Source organism: Ips typographus, linkage group LG16 (genome assembly GCF_016097725.1).
Source record: "Ips typographus isolate SLU linkage group LG16, UJ_Ityp_2.0, whole genome shotgun sequence".
Classification (NCBI taxonomy): Eukaryota; Metazoa; Arthropoda; class Insecta; order Coleoptera; family Curculionidae; genus Ips; species Ips typographus.
In genome coordinates, this window is record NC_138437.1 from 3,562,787 (window position 1) to 3,586,566 (window position 23,780).

The following is a 23,780-nucleotide window of genomic DNA, read 5'->3' on the forward strand; positions in this document are numbered from 1 at the left end:
GCAGTAGATATTGTAGAGGAAGGGTGATTCTTGTGGTAGTCCTTGTTCAGGAATAAAAGGAAAGGAAAGGGTGATGTTGTCTATACGTATTTTTAGTTGTCTGTTTTCCAGTAAGTTTCTAATAATGTGGATTAAGGAGTAATTGCTGGTTTGTACCAACATATTCTAATTCGAGATTAGTAGTTCTGCTAAAATTAGTAACCTAGGTAGATATAAGGTTTGTAATCTTAAGGAAACACTTGAAATTAGCTTAAGAGCAATTATTCCGTCACCATGTCAGCAAGGATAATTTCGGTTTAATATTATACTGTTAAAAATAATAAAATATTTGGTTTTATTAAGTTTTTGATATCTAATTCGCATGAATAGTGTTAGTTGTTAAACTGTAAATGACTGAACTAAATCGTTTTAAATTTTTTAAATTGCGGAAATAGCTTGCGGAAAAAAAATGCAAACCCAAGCGTGAGTGAACCAATTAATAATATTTATATGACGGCTACCGCGTATGCTTTTATAATGGCAGATAATGATAATCGTTTGTAAATAAGCACGGGCTAACTTGTGAATTGCGCCGCTCGAAGCAGCGCACCCCCATCGTTTACCATTACACGAGCTTTAGATTGCTTTTGTTGGTTAATAGACATCGCTTGTCGTCAGCGCTGAGCGCGTCGTATTTCTTCATTGACGACAAGCTCAACACGCGGTATACCGTCAACAAATAAAAAGCGCGCCGAACATGTCCGCAGAAATTAAAGATCAATCTACCGAATATCGGTTGTCCCCTCAACAAACTACCAACGTGGACGAAAATGTTTCGGAAACAACAGACTTAACTACCTGCAGTGCATATTTTCATGATAGTTTCGAAAACAGTGAGCGGTTTTCTTGGCACGAACACGTCTACAAGAAATTAAACAACAAACCAACCCCGCACTATATTGAGAACATCTTAGGGTTGGGAAATTTGAACGCGCAAAACTCCTATAACAATCACCGCGCTATGAACAATTCCGAAGTAATTGAGCCTCTTAATCTGTCGGTTAAATGTGAAGCCACGATCATCACTAAAGTTCCCAAAGGTAAATTTTTATATTTTCTTCTTTGGAAATTGCTAAATATGCGGATTTTCTACAGATAACAAGTTTATAAACCCGCGATTATACATACAGGGTGGCGCAATAGTGTGACAAAGTCCCATATTGTTGTTATTTTTGGTTTTTCGAAAAAAATGTGTATAAAAAAGTTGATCAGAATCATTTGGTGTGCAACATAAAAATACTTTCGACAATACAGGGTGTTGTGTATATTTGGATTTCTTGTAAAATTCTGCATCTCAATCAGTTTTTAGCTTTGCATAAAATGGCAGCATCAACTTATTTAACAAAACAATCAAATTAGTGACAAAACATGTCTTTGTTTTCGGCAATAATTGCATAATTACTTGTAATAAAGTGACCGTAAAAGCTTAAATAGGCTTTGAAGGCCGTCATACAAGGTGTTTTGTACAGATAAATTTCAAAACCGGTTAAATCGATTTTGTTAAATGGAACACCCTGTATTTAAGAGTTGCATCTTGTTCTCCTGTCAATTCTCTTCAACTTTCATTAAGATGTCTCTATGACTATCTTTGCTAGTTTGAGGGCTATTTTAATTTTTCTGAATTATCACCTAAAAACGCGTAAAACTAAATAAATAAATTTAAATATTATTTTCGAAGTTGGTCATGATTACGTTACAGGACTATGAAAAAATATTAATAACAAATATTAAAAAATATTGTAATTATTATAAAAAAATAAGTTGTACTTACTTAAACATGTGTTTAACCAAGAGTAGACCGCCGATAATTTTTTGTACACCAAAATGCCTTTTTGCATACAAAATACCTTGAAATGCCTTTAAAATACTTTATTATTGCTCAAAATGCCTCATAGTAATAATGCCTTAAAACTACCTAAAATGCCTCATATTAGCTTGAAATACCTCGAAATGCCTTTAAATTATTTAAACTGCCTCAGAATGCCTTCAAATGTTTACCTACACATTTGTGGCATTCTTAAATTTAGTTATAAGGCCCCTGGTATTGGGACAATGATAAACCTTGACGAAATACACCTTTGAATTTTTTTTTTGATCACGTGGCAGTTTTTAGGTCAGATTAATTAAGTAGCATGTCTGTTTTTACAATTTGTACATGACATTTTGACCCTTGTCAAAATGTCATAAGGATTAATGATTCAAAAAAATGACTTTCTCAGGTTACCTGATTGTTTTTGCAAATTTTGAAGACCCAAAAGCTAAAAATTATTTTTTTAAAACTCACGTGACAGTTTTTAGGTTAGGTTAGGTGACAACGAAAAGGTTTTTCCAAATTTTTGACACTTGATTTGATCTTGTTGCCGAACGCTTAAAATTGATCAAAATCTAACAAACAAAAATATTTTTGGTACGGTTGTCTGAAATTACAGGTTATATTTTGACGTTTAAACGAATCTTCTAACTGTCATAGTAACCAAGTTAGCACGTGTCAAATAAAGACATCTATCATTTAAAAGAAACAGTTGAAAAATTTAATATATAGTATTTTAAATTTAGACAGTGGTAAAATTGTAACAACTACGTCACGGGACTTTGATAATTCAATTTTTGAGCTTGCAACACTGTAAAGACCAGTTGACATTGTCAAAAACAGTCACGTGACCTTCCAAACGCAGTTTAAACTTTGGAAAACAACTGATAAATAAAATTTGGACAGTTGTACAAAATTAAATTGCAAAGTACACGACACGTGACGTTGATAATGCAATTCTGAGCTTGCACCACTGTAAAGTCCAGTTGATATCTGTCAAAATTAATCACGTGACCGTTAAAATGTGGTTTAAACTTTAAAAACTTGGTAAATTCAATTTAGACTATTTTAGACAGTTGTAAAAGCTGAAGTTGTAAGAGACACATCACGTGACTTTAATTATGCAATTTTAGAGCTTGCAACACTGTAAAGTCCAGTTGACACCTGTCAAAAACAGTCACGTGATCTTAAAAATGTAGTTTAAATGTTGAAAAATTGGTAAATTTTTATAATAATTTGTAATGAATATATTGTTTCAACTTAATATCATGTTACAAAGATTTTACCATAATAATTACATGTGTGGTTAATTTTGTTATATTGATACACTATACAGGGTGTTACAAATTCGGGGCATTAGCATTGCTATCTCAAAAACTATAGTTGATAGAGCTTTAGTTAAATAGAGACAAAGTTGTGCATTTCATTGCTAAATAATTTAATAAAAAAAGTCAAATTTCTATTTTATTTTTTTACCACTTTATTATTGATTATTTTGGAAAATCAATGGCACCTTTTGGAGGCACTTTTTTATGCTCTTCACGAAAATAGTTTTAGTTTTCAGCCCCGACGTTTCGTTTTGAAGATACCATCATCAACTTCAAATTTTCAAATACGGACCAGGACCTTTTAATTCGTTTTTTAGTAGCTACAGACCTCCCGAAACTAATAATAACAATAATAAAGTGGTAAAAAAATAAAGTAAAAATTTGACATTTTTTACCAAATTATTTAGCAATAAAATGTGATGTTCATCAATGTTGTAAAATGTTCAATTTTATTAAATATACTTTAACTAATTCAACTTAAGAAATCACGACTTTTTTAAATGGAACACCCTGTGTATTATTGATTTTTCTGATAGCTTTTATTAAGTACACCTTTTATTAAGTATGTCAATTTTAATAGTCTGCAATTTATTTACATTTTTTAACTTTTACCTTTGTTTTTTGTTATATTAAATAAACTGAAATCTGAACATTGTCTTTGACATATCAGTTAAGTAAGAATAAACATTTTAAATTGTTGTAATTTACGTAAAAAAAGTAATAGTAAAGTAATTTTTTAATTAACTTACTTATTTTACCTGTCTAAGTTTGACAACACCTCCATATTTGGTTTGTCCTAAGCAATTTAGTTGTAATCTTAGTTTAAACGAAGGTAAAAATTAAAAAAGCATAAATAAATCGCAGACTATTAATATTAGGTATATGACATAATAAAAGTGGAAGTGTTTTATAAAAGCTATAAAAAAAAGTATAATGCACAGGGTGTTTTATTTAAAAAAGTCAAAATTTCTTAAGTTGAATTAGTCAAAGTATGTTTTAAAAAGTTGAAAGCCCTGTAGAATTGAAGCAAGTTTATAAGGATAAATCTATTTTGTCGTCCATGTAGAACGTTCGCACCAAATATGAGTATTCTACCTTTAGAAACAAAGGCAATACTAATGGAAAATTCCATCATGGTAAAAACTAAATTTTTCTGAAAAAAATTAAATAATAGAAGAACTATTAGGTTTATAAATCTTAATATTGTCTACACCTTTTGTATTTAACATTTTTTTGTAATTTTTAAATTGTACTCTATCGTTGACTCACCCAGTACATGACATCATTTGAAATGCATGTAGAATAGAATATTGATAATTCTAAAAGAACATTCAACTTAATAACTCCAAGCAATGCAATATAGTTTTTCGTTAACAATATAGTACATTTTACATTTTCTCGATTAGTATATGATTTACGTCATGTCGCTTCACAAAATAATTACCTCTGCTGGACATGTAATATCGAAGCAAAACGCAAGTCAAACCCAATTATTTGATCAACACTGGCGTAACATGATTGACCAACGGTGGTTTACGAGTTATTGCAGTTGAACGAATTTCCATTCATTGATGTATGCTTCCCATAATTACTTGGCTGCTTCCATGATTAGGGACAAAACGTTAACAGAAAGGACATTATTCCAATAGCGTCTCCGCAACTTGGAAAGTGGAAAACTACATCTCTTGTGTCATTTACAAAGAGAATGTTACATAAACATCCTAAAAGATGACTATAAAACGTTTATGGGCAACATTAACTCACAGATCTGAGGTTGGGTTTGATAATTGGGATTCAAATCACATCACTCGGATTTATAGGTTTAAAAAGTAATAATTACCTTTGTATTATTTGTGACCCCGATCGTATAAAGGTGATTAAATAAATCTAACTCAATTAAACCACACTTAAAAGTCGTTAAAATCAGAGTGTTCTGCTCTACAACGTAAAAAGAGGAACGTTGATTTTATTTAAGTAAGTAAAAAACTAACAAGCATAAAACTAGTTTCTCAATCTCTACTCCATACAAAGTGTATAAGTCGAATTTCAATATTGAAAATAGAACACGGAGAAATATACCATTGGCTTCCTATTTATGAGTTTCCTTATGAAATTGAAAATTGTAATCATTAAGCAGACTTTAAAGGTTTTCAATGGCGAATACAAGAGTTCTTAAAGTAAATGAAGAGTAGCTTTTTTATTATTGTTTTATTCTGAATAGAACTTTGAACTAAACAAGCAAGCTGATTTTACATCAGCAACGGTTGATAGATAATCTTGAGGCAACTTTCGGAATACATAATTTATTTGCTAGTAGAAATGTATTTCCTTGGAAACTTAATACAAACTTGATTTAGGAATATAGCTAATAAGGTGATCAGAGTTTTCTAAGATAAATTATCGTATATAACATAAAAATTAACTTTGATTTAAAGTTTTCGTATGCCTTAAGTAATTTTAGTTTAACGTGGCAGTATACAAAATCTCGAACAAAACATTTTATCATATTATTAAACATATATATATATATATATATACAATCTTTATTCTCCAAAAGAAAAGGCTATCGGCCCTAGTGGCCTTTCTGCCCATAGTAATAACATCGTTTAGAGATTAATAATATACACTATTTATAAGCTATCTATATGTATGTACAATTTCAATAATACAGTACTTATATCTAGAGTTAATGTATGTCTTGGTAGTGTTCTGTCATTAAACATAATAGACACTAAAAATCGGATTCTTTATATATGTTTTGTTTAGATTTTTAATAACGTTCCAAAATGAATAAAGTTAGCGATCTGCGATCTATTTGATTGTACATTTTTTCTTAAACTTATTAAATTTCGAATTGAAGAGAGCGAGATTGAAATTAATGGCATTTAGCATTTCAATATTCCCGGCTGCATGTCTAGCAAATTAAGTTTAATAAAGTCGTTCAGGCTGATATTGCTCCAATAACTCATTTAATTGTGTCTGGTTGGAATCCCATAATATCCTTTCTCATTGATATGCTTATTTCAGAACACGTTATACGAAAAAGGAAGAAAACTCGAGAAAGCACGGATTCAAACGTAACGCCTGCTGAAGACAAACCTGTGGAAATGGAAGGAATTTACCCTAAAATCGAAACCGTACAAACGACTTTAGTGGATGAAATTTTTGAGAATAAAAAAGGCAAAAAGAAGGCCCGGACAACTTTTACAGGTAATTAAGCAGTTTTTTGAGCATTCTTTTGTAGATTAATTAATAAAAGCTGTAGTTGAAAATTTAGGAGCTTAAAAGGTAAATTCTCTTACAGGGAGGCAAATTTTCGAATTAGAGAAGCAGTTTGAGCTGAAGAAATACCTGAGTAGTAGCGATAGATCTGAAATGGCCAAACGCTTAAATGTGACAGAAACGCAGGTAAATAGTTGATTTGTACTTACTTACTGATTGTATTATAAAATAGTAATATGTTTATATTTTAACTAGTGATGGGAGTACATTTTTCCGTATTGAAATTTGATTGAATTTAATTTGATTAAAGTCATTTTCGGTCAATAATATCAAAATAAAATCCTGAGAAATATTTATTGTTCTAGAAAATTTGGTTTATCAATAATAACATAAATGAAGTAAAACTTTTCTGACAAAGTGATTCTTGTGGCAAATGAGAAACAATCTTGTAACTTTTTTATGAAAAAGTAGCCTTTTCTTAAAAAAATGCATTTTTAGCTTTTTTTCACTTTTCTTTGTTATCTCTAATAACATATTTTTGAGATAGAAGATATTATTATTGAAACAATTTGTAGTTTGCCAGTAATTTACTGACAATTTGTCAAAATGTCTGTAATAAATCTCAGAAACACGTCTTGTTTCGAAAAGTGTGAGAAAACGGTGTTAAACTGTAATTCTTGCCAATTCTAGGGAAATTGTGACAGTTTTGACATTAGGATCAGATATCACGTTCACATCTCGGTTTTTGGAGGATAATTTAGCTAGGCAGCAATATGATCAGTGTCAAAATAATTGTCATAAATCTCAGAAACGCGTTTTGTATCAATTACTGCAAGAAAACTTTTCCAAACCCTAATTTTTGCAACTTTTGAGCACAGTTTAACAGTTTGATAGTCAGGGACAAAATTGCTTGTCAAACCCATTTGGAGTGAGAAAATTACAGTTTTAAGCATATTTCTGGAATCCCCATTAAATTTTTTATCCAATAACCTGAAAAACACTACAAATTTTGGTACAGTCAGGAAAAAAAGCGGTGTCAAAATTTGAACTGCCAGAAACACAATTTAAAAGGACAGTCAGAGACAAAATCGACTGAAAAAACCCACTTTGAGTTATAAAATTACTGTTTTAAGCACATTTTTACGATCCTCATTAAATTTGCTATCCAATAACCTAAAAAAACACTACAAAATTTGGTACAGTCTAGGAGAAAAGCGGTATCAAAATTTGAGCTGACAGAAACACAGTTTAAAAGGACAGTCAAAGACAAAATCGACTGACAAACCCACTTGGAGTGAGAAAATTACTGTTTTAAGCACATTTTTGGAATCCCCATTAAATTTCCTCACCAGTAACCTGAAAAAACACTACAAATTTTGGTACAGTCAGGAAAAAAAGCGGTGTCAAAATTTGAACTGCCAGAAACACAGTTTGAAAAGACGGTCAGAGACAAAATCGACTGAAAAACCCACTGGGAGTGAGAAAATGACTGTTTTAAGCACATTTTTGGAATCCCCATTAAATTTTCTATCCAATAACCTGAAAAAACACTACAAACTTTGGTACAGTTAAGGAAAAAAGCGGTATAAATGTTTGAACTGCCAGAAACTCAGTTTGAAAGGACAGTCAGGGAAAAATCGACTGAAAAACCCACTTGGTGTGAGAAAATGACTGTTTTAAGCACATTTTTGGAATCCCCATTAAATTTCCTATCCAATACCCTGAAAAAAACACTACAAAATTTGTATAGTCAAGGGAGACAAGTGGTATCAAAATTTGAACTGCCAGAAATGCAGATTCAAAGGACAGTCAGTGACAAAATTGCCTGTAAAACCCACTTGGAGTGAGAAAATGACTGTTTTAAGCACATTTTTAGAATCTTTATTAAATTTCCTATCCAATAACCTGAAGAAACACTACAAAATTTGGTACACTCAGGGAGAAAAGCGGTGTCAAAATTTGAACTGCCAGAAACACAGTTTAAAAGGACAGTCAAAGACAAAATCGACTGACAAACCCACTTGGAGTGAGAAAATTACTGTTTTAAGCACATTTTTGGAATCCCCATTAAATTTCCTCACCAGTAACCTGAAAAAACACTACAAATTTTGGTACAGTCAGGAAAAAAAGCGGTGTCAAAATTTGAACTGCCAGAAACACAGTTTGAAAAGACGGTCAGAGACAAAATCGACTGAAAAAACCCACTGGGAGTGAGAAAATGACTGTTTTAAGCACATTTTTGGAATCCTCATTAAATTTTTTATCCAATAACCTGAAAAAAACACTCCAAAATTTAATACAGTCAGGGAGAAAAGCGGTGGCAAAGTTTGAACTGCCAGAAACTCAGTTTGAAAGGACAGTCAGGGACAAAATTGCCTGTAAACTTTGAGTGAGAAAATTACTTTCTTATGCACATTTTTGTTCCTATTTAATAACCTGATCAAACACTACAAAATTTGGTACGGTCAAGGAGAAAAGCTGTTTCAAAATTTGAATTTCTAGAAACACAGTATTTATAATTTACCAACAATTTACCGGTAATTTACCCATCACTAACTTTTACTGAAATAATGCAGAAAAAATGTAATTTAAATTGAGTAGGATGAGAGTGAAACTAAAGCTGTCTGTATCTACAAAAATTAACTTCCAACACAGTTGGAGCGTTCCACAGCAAATAAACATAGCAAACCAAAACAATTCACTGGTTAATAAAAGGACAGAAAGTAAAAATAAATAAAATTGTTACAGTAAAGATTTGAGAAAGAAATTAAGCCAGATCTTGTCGGAGGACTTAATGGGAAATCCTTAGACGCAAGAGAGAAAAATAGAAAAAGATAAAAATGGAAAATGTGAAGGAAAAGGTACTAAACCCTCTGTAAGAAACAGAGAAGAGTTAAAAAAAACATTGATTGAGAATGAAAATGAAAAAAAAAGTTTAACTCTAAGCAGTTACACTAGCACTTATTTATTACAACCACTTTTTATAATTTTCAGCCCTCAGCAAAATGATTTAGTGTGCGAACAGGTACTGTATACCCTTAAACGAGGGTTGATCGATATAGAGTCTTTTAGAGTTGCTTTGGTTTTATTAAATTTATAAGTCCCATTTCATGACATTTATTTTAGTTACTTGTAAAGTGTATTGAACTAAAAATTGCTTTTGAACTCGGGCTTAAATGTTGTAAAACTTTGTTAAATTACTGTAATAATTAATAATCTAGTTTTAACGAAGGCATTGAAGTTGAAACTACGATCGACCCTCTGCTATTAAAAGCAATTAAAAGGAAAACTCTTGAAAATCCAATTTGTATCTAAAGTAAACCGTTAAATTTGTATTTTAACTGGCGATAAAACTAATTTTTGCAATTTTCTTTTCGCTAATCAGAGACCACTATATTCCAATTCTCGCAAAGCATTGAGCCTTTGATTATCCCGAGTAAATTTCAACTGGCATAAAGCCGTTTAAAACGGCATTCGATATCGATCCCCAACATTTGGGGTTGTATACTTTTCGTTTAGATGAAAACTTTACAGCTGTTAAATCCCTCGGGAGTGGAGTCGTTCTCGAGTCATTTAGGGAAATTAAACGACATTAAAATTATTCATGCTACTTCGGTAATTGTAAGAGGAGTTACAGTTCGTAAGTTTAATAGTCGGTGCCAAGACTTCAGGATAAAGTCAAAAATTTTCTTAATGGACTGCGTGTTAAATGTAATAACTGTTTTTTTTTTAAATTTAAGCTTTGGTGAATTAGGTACCTGTTTTGGTTGTTTTAAGGTCAGCAAATTGCCTGGCAATGAAGCACTTATTGTCTTTAAATTGACTATTAATAACTTGAGGTTGTTCACCAAAGCGTTAAAATGTTTCACATAAATTTATTAAAATGAGAGGTTAAAATCTATTTTAAGAGCTGTAAACCATTATTGCTACCCAATGAATTCGTAACACTTAACATCAGCTCAGATGTTCCCTAGACAGCTAAACAAATAAGCGCTAATTGTTTCCTTTGAAAATATGTGTTTCTTTTTATAGACCGGTCTCATTAATGCACGTTATTAACTGTGAAACATAGAGAGCACCATTAATAGCTCAAATGAATGTAAATTATGTTTTGACAGCTTAAGTATTTTACCTCCTACCGTCAATTTAAACTCTTACAGAATGTATTTATTGTCTTCAACACACTCATTTTCGATTAATTTAATACACAGTTGTTCCTGAAAAAAAACGAAAATGTATATTTATTTATAAAGTTTATTTAATACATTTAATTAAAATAGTACCTAAAAAATCAAAAAATCTGTAAATAAATATCAACCACACACAAGTATGCAGTTTCTCCAGAAGTTAAAATTAACTAGTGATGAGCGTAAATTTACTATGTCACAGGAAAATTTATCAATGTTACGAGTAAATTCAAATTTGACCAGTAAATTTACGGGTTTAATTGAAATTTGTTTTGAAGATATCATTTCATTAAAATAATTTTTGGTCAATATTGTCAAAATAAAATCCTGAAAAATACAGAGTGTATAAAAAGCTGTTTTGATTGGTTGTTTATTGTTAAGTAAAAATTTTTTGGCAAAGTAATTCTTGTACCAAAATAACTTTTTTAAGAAAAAGTAGCATTTTCTAAAAAAAATGCATTTTCAGCTTTTTGTCACTTTTCGTTATTACCTCATGTTTAAATTATGACAAATAATATGTTTTTGAGATGAGAAAAATACGCCAATCTGAAGATATTATTATTTACACAGTTTGTAATTTACCAGAAATTTACTGACAATTGTCAAAATAAATGTCATATTTATCAGAAACACGTTTTATATCGAATACTGCAAGAACACTTTTCTAAACCCGGATTTTTGCAACTTTTTGACAGTGTGACAGTCAGGGAAAAAATTGTTTGTCAAACCCACTTAGAGTGAGAAAATGACTGTTTTCAGCACATTTTTGGAATCCTTATTAAATTTTATATCCAATAACCTGAAAACACTACAAAATTTGGTATAGTCAAGGAGAAAAGCGGTGTCAAAGTATGAACTGGCAGAAACTCAGTTTAAAAAGACAGTCAGGGACATAATTGTCTGTAAAACCAGTTTGCAGTGAGAAAATGACTTGAAAATGAAATCCTCATTAAATTTTCTATCCAATAACCTGAAAACACTACAAAATTTGGTTGAACTATCTATCATCAACTCAGTTTGATAGGACAGTCAGGGACGAAATTGCTTGTCAAACCCACTTGGAGTAAGAAAATGAAAGTTTTAAGCACATTTTTGGAATCCTTATTAAATTTTCTATTCAATAACCTGAAAAAAACACTACAAAATTTGTATAGTCAAGGGAGACAAGTTGTATCAAAAATTTGAACTATCAGAAACAGTTTGAAAGGACAGTCAGGGACGAAATTGCTTGTCAAATCCACTTGGAGTGAGAAAATAACAGTTTTAAGCACACTTTTGGAATCCGCATCAAATTTTGTATCCAATAACCTGAAAACAATACAAAATTTGGTATAGTTAGAGAGAAAAACAGTATCAAAGTTTGAACTTCCAGAAACACAGTTTGAAATAACAGTCAGAGACAAAATCACCTGTAAAACCCTCTTGGAGTGAGAAAATGACAGTTTTAAGCACATTTTTGGAATCCTCATTAAATTTTCTATCCAATAACCTGAAAACACTACAAAATTTGGTATAGTCAGGGAGAAAAGCGGTGTCAAAATTTGAACTGCCAGAAACACAGTATTTGTAATTTACCCATCATTAAAATTAACTAAAACAGTATCCATATACAGATTTGTATTTTTAGTTTTTAAAGCGGATTGTTTATTACTACTGGTAATAAATGATTTAACGTGGGTCGTAAGTTGGTTATTTCGAGTTGGTTGTTCACCTTATTTTCGGACACTCGGTATAAGGGTCCACCCCTTAATCAGCTTTATTCAAAAGAATGTTAGTTGTCAATTTAATTTAAGATTTCCCTAAATTTGACTAACCATTTATAAACAAGCAAAATATTGTCGGTTTTAGCTTATTCTCCTACGATTTGAATAATTAAAATGTTTGAAATATTTGGAGATTGGTTATTATTTGGGAACAATTCACTATTATTAACCGATTTGTGCAATAATGTCGCAGTTCTGCGTTTAATTAGCGTCATACCAGAATTCGGCATTTACAATTTTCAACCGAGGGAATATTTGATCTTTTATTTGCCTTCAGTAGTAGCTTGTAGGTACAAGCCATTCACTTGCTTGAAAGGTATCATTTCCCCTGCCATGACTGTCATTAATTTCATTAAAGTCATTTTCGGTCAATATTGTCAAAATAAAGACTGAATAAAAGGCTGTTTTGATTTGTTATTTATTGTTTTAGACATTTTGGTTTATCAATAATAAAATAAATAAATTTAAACTTTTCTGACAAAGTGATTCTTGTACCAAATGTGCCAATCGTATATCTTTATTACGAACAAGTAACTTTTTCTAAAAAATTGCATTTTCAGCTGTCACTTTTCTTTATTACCTCATGTTTAAATTATGACAATTAATATGTTTTTGAGGTGAGAAAAATGACACAAATCTGAAGATATTATTATTTAAACAATTTGTAATTTACATTTCCAAAATTGTCAAAGTAACTGTCATAAATCTCAGAAACACGTCTTGCTTCCAAAACTGTAAGAAAACTGTGTTAAACTGTAATTCTTGCAAATTTTGTCAGTTTTGACATTCGTGACATGTCACGTGGTTTTTGGTGGTCAAAATAATTGTCATAAATCTCGAAAACACGTCTTTTATCGAATACTGCAAGAAAGAGAGACAAAATTGACTGTAAAACCCACTTGTAGTGAGAAAATTACTGTTTTAAGCATATTTTTGGAATCCTCATTAAATTTTCTATCCAATAATCTAAAAAAACACTACAAGATTTGGTGCAGTTACTGGTGCTGCCAGAAACACAGTAATTTATCGGTCAAATTTTCCTTGTAAACTAAAATATTTACTTTACCGGTAATTTACCCATCAAAATAATTTGAGTCATATTAACTTATCATCCAGTAATTCGGAATTGTTTTAACTGGGGATAAGTATACCGATTATTAGAATACAAATAAGACCAGGAAACGGTAAACAGACAGCTACAAACAAACACACAGTAAATCGAATTTATATTTCGGTAGTAAAAGTTCAATTAGGCAAGCACTATAAAAGCAACAATATCATAAATGTGTTTTACAGGGAATGTTATAGGCTTATAAATTAGATACTTAATTGTTTCCCAACAGTTTATTTGTGTGGTTAGTAAAAGTTGAAAGAGTAAATGTGACAAAGTAATTTCGTAAGGTTTTATTTGGGATATAGAAATTTTCTAAGACATTGGGTATATAGATTATTATATTGTAATAGCCCGCTTAGTACAATATATATTGTATTTGGAATGCAATTCACGGTGGGTATTAACATTCCTTGAATTGTTAATGGTGGTTGACTGGCAATTATAGCATAATATAACTGATATTTAAACATGGTTTAATTTCTGTAGAAAAAGTTAATAAACATAACATACTGTAGCTTTTCTTCACCTCAGATATAAAATAAGCAAGGCGTTATTGGCAAAATGATTAGTTAATAAAATAATAGGCTCGTAAAATAGTAATTTAATCTGAGGGTAATAGTAATTAATGGTACTCAATTTTAATTATGGATTTGTTAAAATGCATATATAATTAGAGTTTATTCACTGTTCAATGGTTTAACTGATTGTGTAAAAAATATTTTTAGTTTGAAATTATAAACATGTAACATATATCTCATTGGTTTGCAAAGGTTTAAATATTAAACGATCCAATATTTCAAAATTATTCCGCAATTGTTAAAATGGTGCTTATCAGGGTAAACGAATATAACAATTAAAATACAGGTATATTTTTTCTCAATTTTACATAAAGTACATGCAATATTTAATTTATTGACCAACATTACGCATCAAAAATTCAAACAAATATTATATTATTTGAATAGGTCGAGACTGCTTTTACATTCTAATGAATATTAATAACGATAACTATTTAAACAATATAATATAACCATTTTCTCTAACTTTGCATATTTATTACATGCGGTTCTAAAAATATACATTTAAATTATTTATTCAATTTACATTATTACCATCGAGCAGGTGTAAGTATAAAGTTTAATTCTAGAATAGAATTTTATTGCATCTTTAGAAGATATTAAACACTTTCAATATGGAGTTATTGAGTCAATAAAATGTAGTTTCAATATCAGGTTTACGTACCTCAATAATTCAAACGTTATAAAGTAACATGGCAACGCCTGCTTCTTTTATCCCCCGTTTAGCTACATTGATCTCTGTACAGGGTGTCCCAATAAGGCTGTTTCTCGAAAACTATACATAGTATGGCTACGAAACAATTTTTTTATTAGTAAATTTGGAAAAGGGAAAATGCTGGAAATAATTTTCAGCTTTCTAAATACACCGCTAAGGGGCGTTTCGATACCACTAAAATGTCCAAAGTTTACTTTGAAAGAAATGAAATATCTCGAAAACGGCTAATCGTAGAAACTTCGTTTTTGCGGCATTAAGAGCATTTTCTGTCCTGTAGAGTGTCCTAAAACAATGTTCCGTTTAGTTTTCGATCTTTTCGACAGAGGGCGTTTTTACAAAAATTGCACTTTCATCTTAGATATCTCGAAGAAATCCAATGCAATGGTATAGCTTCCTATTACTTATTCCATAAGCAATCAGATTATCTATCGTTGTGTGAAAACTGCAGTACTCTTGTAACACGGGATATTATTGTGAAATCGTTAAGAATAGCCTTTTTAGAGTTGTAAACATTACATTATTAGTCAAATTAGAATATGTTGCATAGGGTTTGGTTATAATGGCAGTCATTAGTACACGCAATTCTGTTTTAATTCAGACAACGAAAAATAAAATTCAATTTTTTTTTTCACACAACGATAGATAATTTGATTGCTTTTGGAATATGTAATAGGAAGCTATACCATTGCATTTGATTTTTTCTAGATATCTATATGTTAGACCGAAAACTAAATTGAACATTGTTTTGGGACACTCTAAAGGACAGAAAATGCCGCAACGAAGTTTCTACGATTAGCCGTTTTCGAGATATTTCATTTCTTTCAAAGCAAACTTTTGACTACTTTACCCACTACTTTATTTGAAGAGATAGGAAAAAAAGTTAAATAGGAAAATTCTTCGTAGAGAATAGGGGATTACTTTTATGAGATTTTTACTATACCTTTCTATTTACATTTTCACAGTTTTTGGACATTTTTCATTTTAGTGCTGAAAATTATTTCCAGCATTTTCCCTGGGCCACATTTACTAATAAAATTTTTTTTCGTAGTCATACTATGTATTAAAAATTGCCAACTATTTATAAAAAATATACCATTAGAACGGGTATCCAAACTTGGCTACCTGGGAACCTTAATAAACGAACAGTGGGACCACTCACAAGAGATCAGATGTAGAATAGAATAAGCAAGAAATGCCTTCATCAAAATGGATAAGCTCTTCAAAAGCCATAACCTCAAATTAGATATTAAAGTAAAACTCCTGCGCAGCTATGTGTTCTCCACATTGTACTATGGCATTGAATCCTGGACATTGACCGAAGCTACACAAAAGAAGCTCGAAGCCTTCGAGATGACATAGAGAAGGATTCTTAGAATATCATGGGTAGATAGAATGACCAACGAAACAATACTGGAAAGTATGGGGAAAAGGAAAAAGAGGTGATGAAAACGATTAAGAGAAACTGGAATATGTGTTTGGAAAGAGAGGGCCCGGAAGAAGGATATCATGGCTCAAGAACCTAAGGACATGGTATTCAAAAACAACCACAGAACTGTTTAAAGCAGCAGTCAACAAGGTCATCATAGCCATGATGGTCGCCAATATTCGAAACGAATAGGCACTAGAAGAAGAAGATACTATGTATAGTTTTCGAGAAACATATTGGGACACCCTGTACATATGTATACAGGACTTCTTAATTTCAATCATTGTTTTCACTTTTTACTCATATGTTTTACAGTGTGGAGTAAACTTAATGTGTTTTTTAATAGTTAAAGATTAAATACCAATTAAAGCAATTAGGTGAAAAACGGTATCATACACTGGCAATTCTTCATGAGTAATAGCCGAAACGTTTAGTCGCTTTTACAATGGTTATTGATCGATCCGATGATAATAGGGGGAGGACGAAAGGGGAGAACAATGACATAATTTGTGATTTGTTGCCGACGCCAGGATCAGGATATACAGATCGAACGCTAGTTGTATCATAACATATAATTGATATAATTTCGATATCTGCCATCCGGTTAACGCAATTATATACATGATAGTATCAATCCTATTACTATGAAGGGATTATGTTTACCTGATAAATCATTGAAAATAAACGTTACATCCTATCCGAAGGAAAGAAACTGGATAACAGGATTCTGAGTTTTTAGTCAAGCGTAATATAACAGGATACGTTAACATTTCCTTACATACGTGAAATGCTCATCAAAGGCATGTAAACATAGCAGGAGGAATTGGTTGGTGTCGTAAATTGATTGGATGGAATGGTGAGTTAAACAAGGACAGCGATGTTGTATGGCCAAGCCAAAATAAAGCTGGATGATTGAATTTGAAGCGCTTAATGACGACTCAACCGGAAACACCTAATTACGTTTGACGTGAACCACTCAACTGATATACCCCGTTTATACCGTTCAATATTATTCCATGTTTATAGCATAGAAAAAACCCAAAAAATTCTAACTAAGTAAAAGCTAAGAAGTAAATAAAATCTCTACAGCACCCTCAACAAACTTTCTTTCTTTTAAGCTCAAAGTTCTCATCTTACGTAATGACTGTGTTTATTAAAATATCCCCTCGATATAATAACATTGAAAACCCGAAAATATTAAATGAGTTTTAGCTATCGATCTGGCATTCCAGCAATAACGTAATTGCTATCCCCACTTACTAGGTTAATTATGGGGGAGTGCAACAACGCTCTTGCCAATTTGCGGAGCGGCTCATTAATGTAAACAGACAAAGAGTATTAATAGTTCACAGGCGCTTATACAGTCCACAATTATTTGCCATTAAAGGTGGAGAATAAATACTACTTAAAATTTCAATCAAAACTAATTGAAAAAAATATTAGTCCGATTTTACGTGAACTTTAAACTGTTAATTTCTTAAGGAGACATCAATCATGCTTTGATAGCAGCAATGCCAGTAAACGATTAAAAATTAAATCAAATTCCTTTCGACACATCAATCATCAGTCTTGCTCTCCTTTGTAATGAAGCCAAGTAAACGAAGTCATTTGTTTCATCGACTGCGCATACAATAGATTCTGAGATTAAGCGATTGGAGTACACTTTCTCCACGAGAATGGCTAGATTTATACCGGCAAACTTAATGGAGTTAATGCTAAACAATGCCGTTAAAATAACATATACACATTTAGGGCTCATATCATGAACCAATACCAGACATCTAAGGCCACTACAATGGAGAATTATTGCTTAAACCCTTTGAGTGGGATCCACAAAGGGGAACTCAATGTATAGCTGCTCATTTACCAAATATTGATTGTTTGATATCCAGTACTGTAATTAGTTAATTAGATATTAAAATTAACTTTAAAAAACATCATTTATGTGAAGCTAGAAAAGCTTTAAACTATTTTGGTTTCAATTTGACAAATTTGAATTTCTGTTTGATCTAATTTTAAATTCTTGATTACTAAATTGACGTTTTGTAAACTCATCTTGAATTATGAAGTTTTTGGTAATAATTACATTGTTCAAGATTCGCACTAACTTCTAAAACTTTTTTGCAAGTAATAATACATAGGAATACAGTATAAAAGCATTGAATCTCTTAAAGTAACATAAAACTCAAAGACTAAATAATGCTTAAAAGCTTAATATCAATTTATTCAATACCACGTAAACGTGATCAAATCGCTAAACACATTCCTGAATACATCACGCACTATAAGATTAACATTAGCTTAGTTTAAATGTGATGAATAAGTTTACATAATCTTAAAAATCGGTTATTCTTTAAAATTAATACTTTGTTTTGTAAACTGCATTATACACAGTTTACGTTCTTGCTCAATTATACCAATTTTAAATACATCGTATGAACAGAATATATATTCGACTCAAATAGATACAAAAGATTTTCTGGTAAACTTTAAAGGGTTTAGTTAAATTGTATTTGAAAATACATATATCTTTATGCTGAGTTTAAAGTGATTCGGATACGATTTGTTCGGTAAGAAAGAAAATTGCTGTTTAGAAGTAGCTCTTGAAAAATCTCTGATATGAGCAGAAGTTGTATTCCTTTTTACTTTATTTGAAGCTAAAAAGCTATGAAGGAGCTGCTACACTATAATAAAATGATGTTTTACAAAGAATGAATTTTCCAACATACGGAAAAGATCAAAATTTAATAACTGAATTGATTTAAATTAGGATAAGTTTGTTATTAAAAATTTATAATATAATTCTATGTTTAATTAAGCACAAAAATACTAAGCTTAAAACTAGTGATGGGTAAATTACCGGTGAAGTAAATATTTTATTTTGCTAGAAAAATTTGACCAGTTATAAAATTTTGACACCGCTTTTCTTCCTGACTGTACCAAATTTTGTAATGTTTTTTTAGGTTATTAGATAGGAAATTTAATGGGAATTTCAAAAATGTGCTTAAAACAGTCATTTTCTCACTACAAGTGGGTTTACAATCTATTTTGTCCCTGACTGTCCTTTCAAACCGTGTTTCTGACAGTTCAAATTTTGATACCGCTTTTCTCCTTGACTGTACCAAATTTTGTAATTTTTTTCAGGTTATTGGATAGGAAATTTAATGAGGATTCTAAAAATGTGCTTAAAACAGCCATTTTCTCACGCCAAGTGGGTTTTAGAAGCAATTTTGTCCCTGACTGCCCTTTCAAACTGTGTTTCTGACAGTTCAAACTTTGACATCGCTTTTCTTCCTGACTGTACCAAATTTTGTAGTGTTTTTTTAGGTTCTCGGATAAAAAATTTAATGAGGATTCTAAAAATGTGCTTAAAACAGCCATTTTCTCACGCCAAGTGGGTTTTAGATGCAATTTTGTCCCTGACTATCCTTTCAAACTGTGTTTCTGACAGTTCAAATTTTGATACCGCTTTTCTCCTTGACTGTACCAAATTTTGTAGTGTTTTTTTCAGGTTATTTGATAGGAAATTTAACGGGGATTCCAAAAATGTGCTTAAAGTAGCCATTTTCTTACTCTAAGTGAGTTTTACAGGCGATTTTGTCCCTGACTCTCCTTTCAAGCTGTGTTTCTGACAGTTCAAATTTTGATACCGCTTAATTCTTTGACTGTACCCAATTTTGTGGTGCTTTTTTTAGATTATTGGATAGGAAATTTAGTGGGGATTTCAAAAATGTGCTTAAAACTGTCATTTTTTGTCAAAACTTTCTTAGTCTAAGTGAGTTTTACAGGAAATTTTGTCCCTGACTGTCCTTTCAAACTGTGTTTCTGACAGTTCAAATTTTGAAACCGCTTTTCTCCCTGACTGTACCAAATTTTGTATTTTTTTTTGAGGTTATTGGATAGGAAATTTAATAGGGATTTCAAAAATGTGCTTAAAACAGTCATTTTCTCACTTCAAGTGGGTTTGACAAGCAATTTGGTCCCTGACTATCAAACTGTCCTCAAAAGTTGCAATAAATCGGGGTTTAGAAAATTTTTCTTGCAATATTCGATACGTATCTGAAATTTATGACAGTGTCACTGCCCAGCTAAGTTATCCTCAGAATACCACGTGATCATCTGTCCCTAATGTCAAAACTGTCAAAATTTGTCTAGAATTTGCAAGAATTACAGTTTAACACTGTTTTCTTACAGTTTTGGAAACGCTTCATTTTTCTCATCTCAAAGACATATTATTTGTCATAATTTAAACATAAAATAAAAAAAAAGTTTCAAAAAGCTGAAAATGCTATTTTTTAGAAATGGCAAATTTTTCATAAAAAATGTTATAAGATTGTCATCATTTGGTACAAGAATCATTTTGTCAGAAAAGTTTTACTTTGTTTATTTTATTATTGATAAATCAAAATTTCTAAAACAATAAATAACAAATCAAAACAGCTTTTTATTTAGTCTTTATTTTTAAGTATTTTATTTTGACAATATTGACCGAAAATTACTTATGGCAGGCATGACAGGAAAATAATACTTTCAAGCAAATTTCAATTAGACCCATAAATTTACTGGTCAAACTGGAGTTTGCTGGTACAATGAATTTTACTTTTCTAGTTTTTCTTGACTTTACCTTTTCACATATCAATTTACGCTCATCACTACTTAAAACTATGGAAATAAAAAGATAAGGCAACATTATTTAAAAAATTTCCCAGCATTGATCTATTAAATTCATCATTCGTATTTTATATCAATTAAATTGCAGTATCATAAAATTAGTTTAAGCGTTCTCATACATAGACAATGAAGAGAATATACTCTAACCTGCCCTTTGCAACCCCATTGTCAGTACAAAATAAATTAACGCGTACTCGGTAAAATTAGTGAATAAACCACCGCAGTTTATTCAAATCTTGAAATCGAGTGAATGCCCGAAGTAAACATTGTCTTCTGTTTTCCTTCTTTTGCATACGAAGATTAAAGCTTAAAGAGATTATAGACAGAGAGGAAAATACTACTCCCTAGAAAACGGGGTTTGAAACGACTGCTTTTCACAGAAGTATGACCAATAATAAGGTTATTATACATATAACTGGAAATACTCGTATGTACGTTAATCGAAAAGTCAAAGGAACTTTTAAGAAAATGACTAAATAAAAACAGCAAAATCCATGTATCCATAAATTGGAATGGTGGGTAATAGGTTGGCATTATAATTAGCACAACTGGAGTATTAAACGGCAACGGGGTTGTAATTAATCAATAGAACATCGACGAGTAGCAGAGACGGTTTAGGGGAGATAATCAGTCGTTTATGGATCTCGAGACAATCTAGATGAGCGTCGAAAAAATAGAGTGCAGATTTTAAACTAATAAGTAAATCCTCATAAAAGAAAATAATATATTTTTTTATTTTCACAAATGTGAACCTTCTTAACGTCCTTTTAATGGTTCGTTTTAAAATGCAAAAGTGGATTGGTTGAGCACAATTTCTTTCCTGGAAAAATAAATCCGACTCTGTCCACAATGCGTTTGGTTATAATGTATTTCCACCTTGTCAGGAGGGTCCTAGCTCATTTTAATTTTCCCCCACGTTATATTTGGGGCTATCAAAATTGTTGGGGTGACTGAAAACGTTTGAGTTTAATATTGAAAATATGTGAAATATATTGTGAGCACATCGTAAATCGTATAAATGTTATTTTGACGTGAACTTTAATTGCCTGTGTGGGAGACACAGCAAAGAGTCAGGAAATGCATTATCTCAAACGAGTCATATACGTTTGTGAGGGATTTAAGGGACACAAAGGGAATTTACATTTAATTAAAGCTACATTTTTAATGGATGAAACGACTCGTTTGTATTTATATGGTTTAAAAGTTACATTGTGTTTTCCTATTGCGCTTTGTGCAGTCACTTTACATTAATGCTGAGAAACTATATAAAGATATTTTGTTACGAATTGCTATGCATGAACCCTCTAACATTTTGCTTAGTAATATGCAAATATACATAGTTGTTAATTCCCACGCTTAATTATTACTAATAGAGTTAACTAGATAGGGCTATTGTGTATTTCGCGTGGGGTCACTGAAAGTTGAAACAATTCAAATGTCACGTACGTTCTTAATTTCCAGAAATTCATACGACGATAAACACTTTTTAAGTGGAAATTGTAATTAAACACCTCATTCCGTATTATTTTATTTCTGGTGTGGCTGTTAATTGAACGTTATTCACATTACACTTGATCGAGCAAATTTCTGATTGCAGAAATTAAACGTTTTGCGAAAATAATTACCCGAAGGCTTGTTAGTGGTTTTGTCATTTTCGTAATCTGATCTATGTAAATCAGCACTCCCACATATAAATTAATTCTGTTATTAAATTATTTTCAAGTAATTTCAGTTCTTCAAAATATAACTTTTGCTTCAAGAACACTCTAAATGTTTTAAAACCTGTGTCAGAAAATAAAATGTGTAATTTGAAAAAGCTAGTAAACGCTCAGTTAACAGCATAATTAAAAAACAAATAGTCAATTATAATCAAAGTATACTTTGAGTTGAGATATATATCTAATTTATTCTTTTTTGATACAGGTAAAAATCTGGTTCCAAAATCGACGAACCAAGTGGAAAAAAAGCGACAACATATCAAACGCAGAAGCAGCAGAACATAAAGGAGGCATAACAAAACAAGAACATAACCATCACCGTTCAAATGGAAATAGTCATAGTCAAAGCTCAAATTCCAGCATGGAGAGTGATTCCAAAGGTTCTGTGGTTTCTTCGTCTGTTTCAGACAACCCAACCCAACCGACTTTTAAGGATATTTTGCAAAATTTTAGTGCAAGAAGTGTTCCTCAAATTGTACCTAACGATAATCAGCCTGATAAAGAAATCGAAAAGAGCAAAGATGTATTACTAAATTTAAGTTTTAGTGTTACTGAATCTTCACAATCTATTGTATAATTAATTGCTTTCCGGGTTTTGTTATATATTACGAAGTTTGTGTAGTGTTAGCTTTGACATCCCCGCAAATAGAAATGTGCCACAAAATTCATCATTATCGGAGTGTTTGAACAATGAGACCAACTAAAAATGAAGTAGCCTTTCCGTTAGTTGCTTAATGTATATAAGAAATTTTACTGAATACTAAAATTGCTGTGAATAATATAAATATAAATATAATTTTTACCTAATAATAACGACGTAGTTTTGTAGGCTAAACACAGGGTGTAGTTAAGCATATGTATGTTGTTATTTTTCATTTTGTTTTTTGTACATCTGTTTTATTTAGTTACTTAAATCTGGGAAATACCTACTAACTAGTATACAAAAATATTAAATTTATCCTTGAACCCCTAATGATCTCAATAGTTGTAGTTTACGTCCCATAGTAAATATTGTTGTATTGCTCTCTATTTTGTTAAGTTATATTGGTGTTACTAAATTTCATTTTTTGACAACAGTAAACCACACGAATGCAGTTTGACAAAGTTGTTTTTTAAACTGTAATAATTTTTTATAAGTACTTAATACGTGGGAAAAATAAATGGTGACAAATTTACATTTTGTTTTCTTTTTTTGATATTGGGCGATAT

At 31.1% G+C, this 23,780-nt stretch overlaps 1 protein-coding gene across 1 annotated transcript; it reads left to right on the forward strand.

The window, feature by feature from the left end:
* Window positions 1–633: 633 nt before the first annotated feature.
* Window positions 634–23,746, forward strand: LOC145738736 (uncharacterized). Its single transcript, XM_081993746.1, has 4 exons — window positions 634–1,079; window positions 6,205–6,387; window positions 6,482–6,585; window positions 22,777–23,746. Exons 1-4 carry the CDS (start codon window positions 737–739, stop codon window positions 23,146–23,148), a joined length of 1,002 nt encoding a protein of 333 aa, XP_081849872.1. The 5' UTR covers window positions 634–736; the 3' UTR covers window positions 23,149–23,746.
* The last annotated feature ends 34 nt before the right edge of the window (window positions 23,747–23,780 follow it).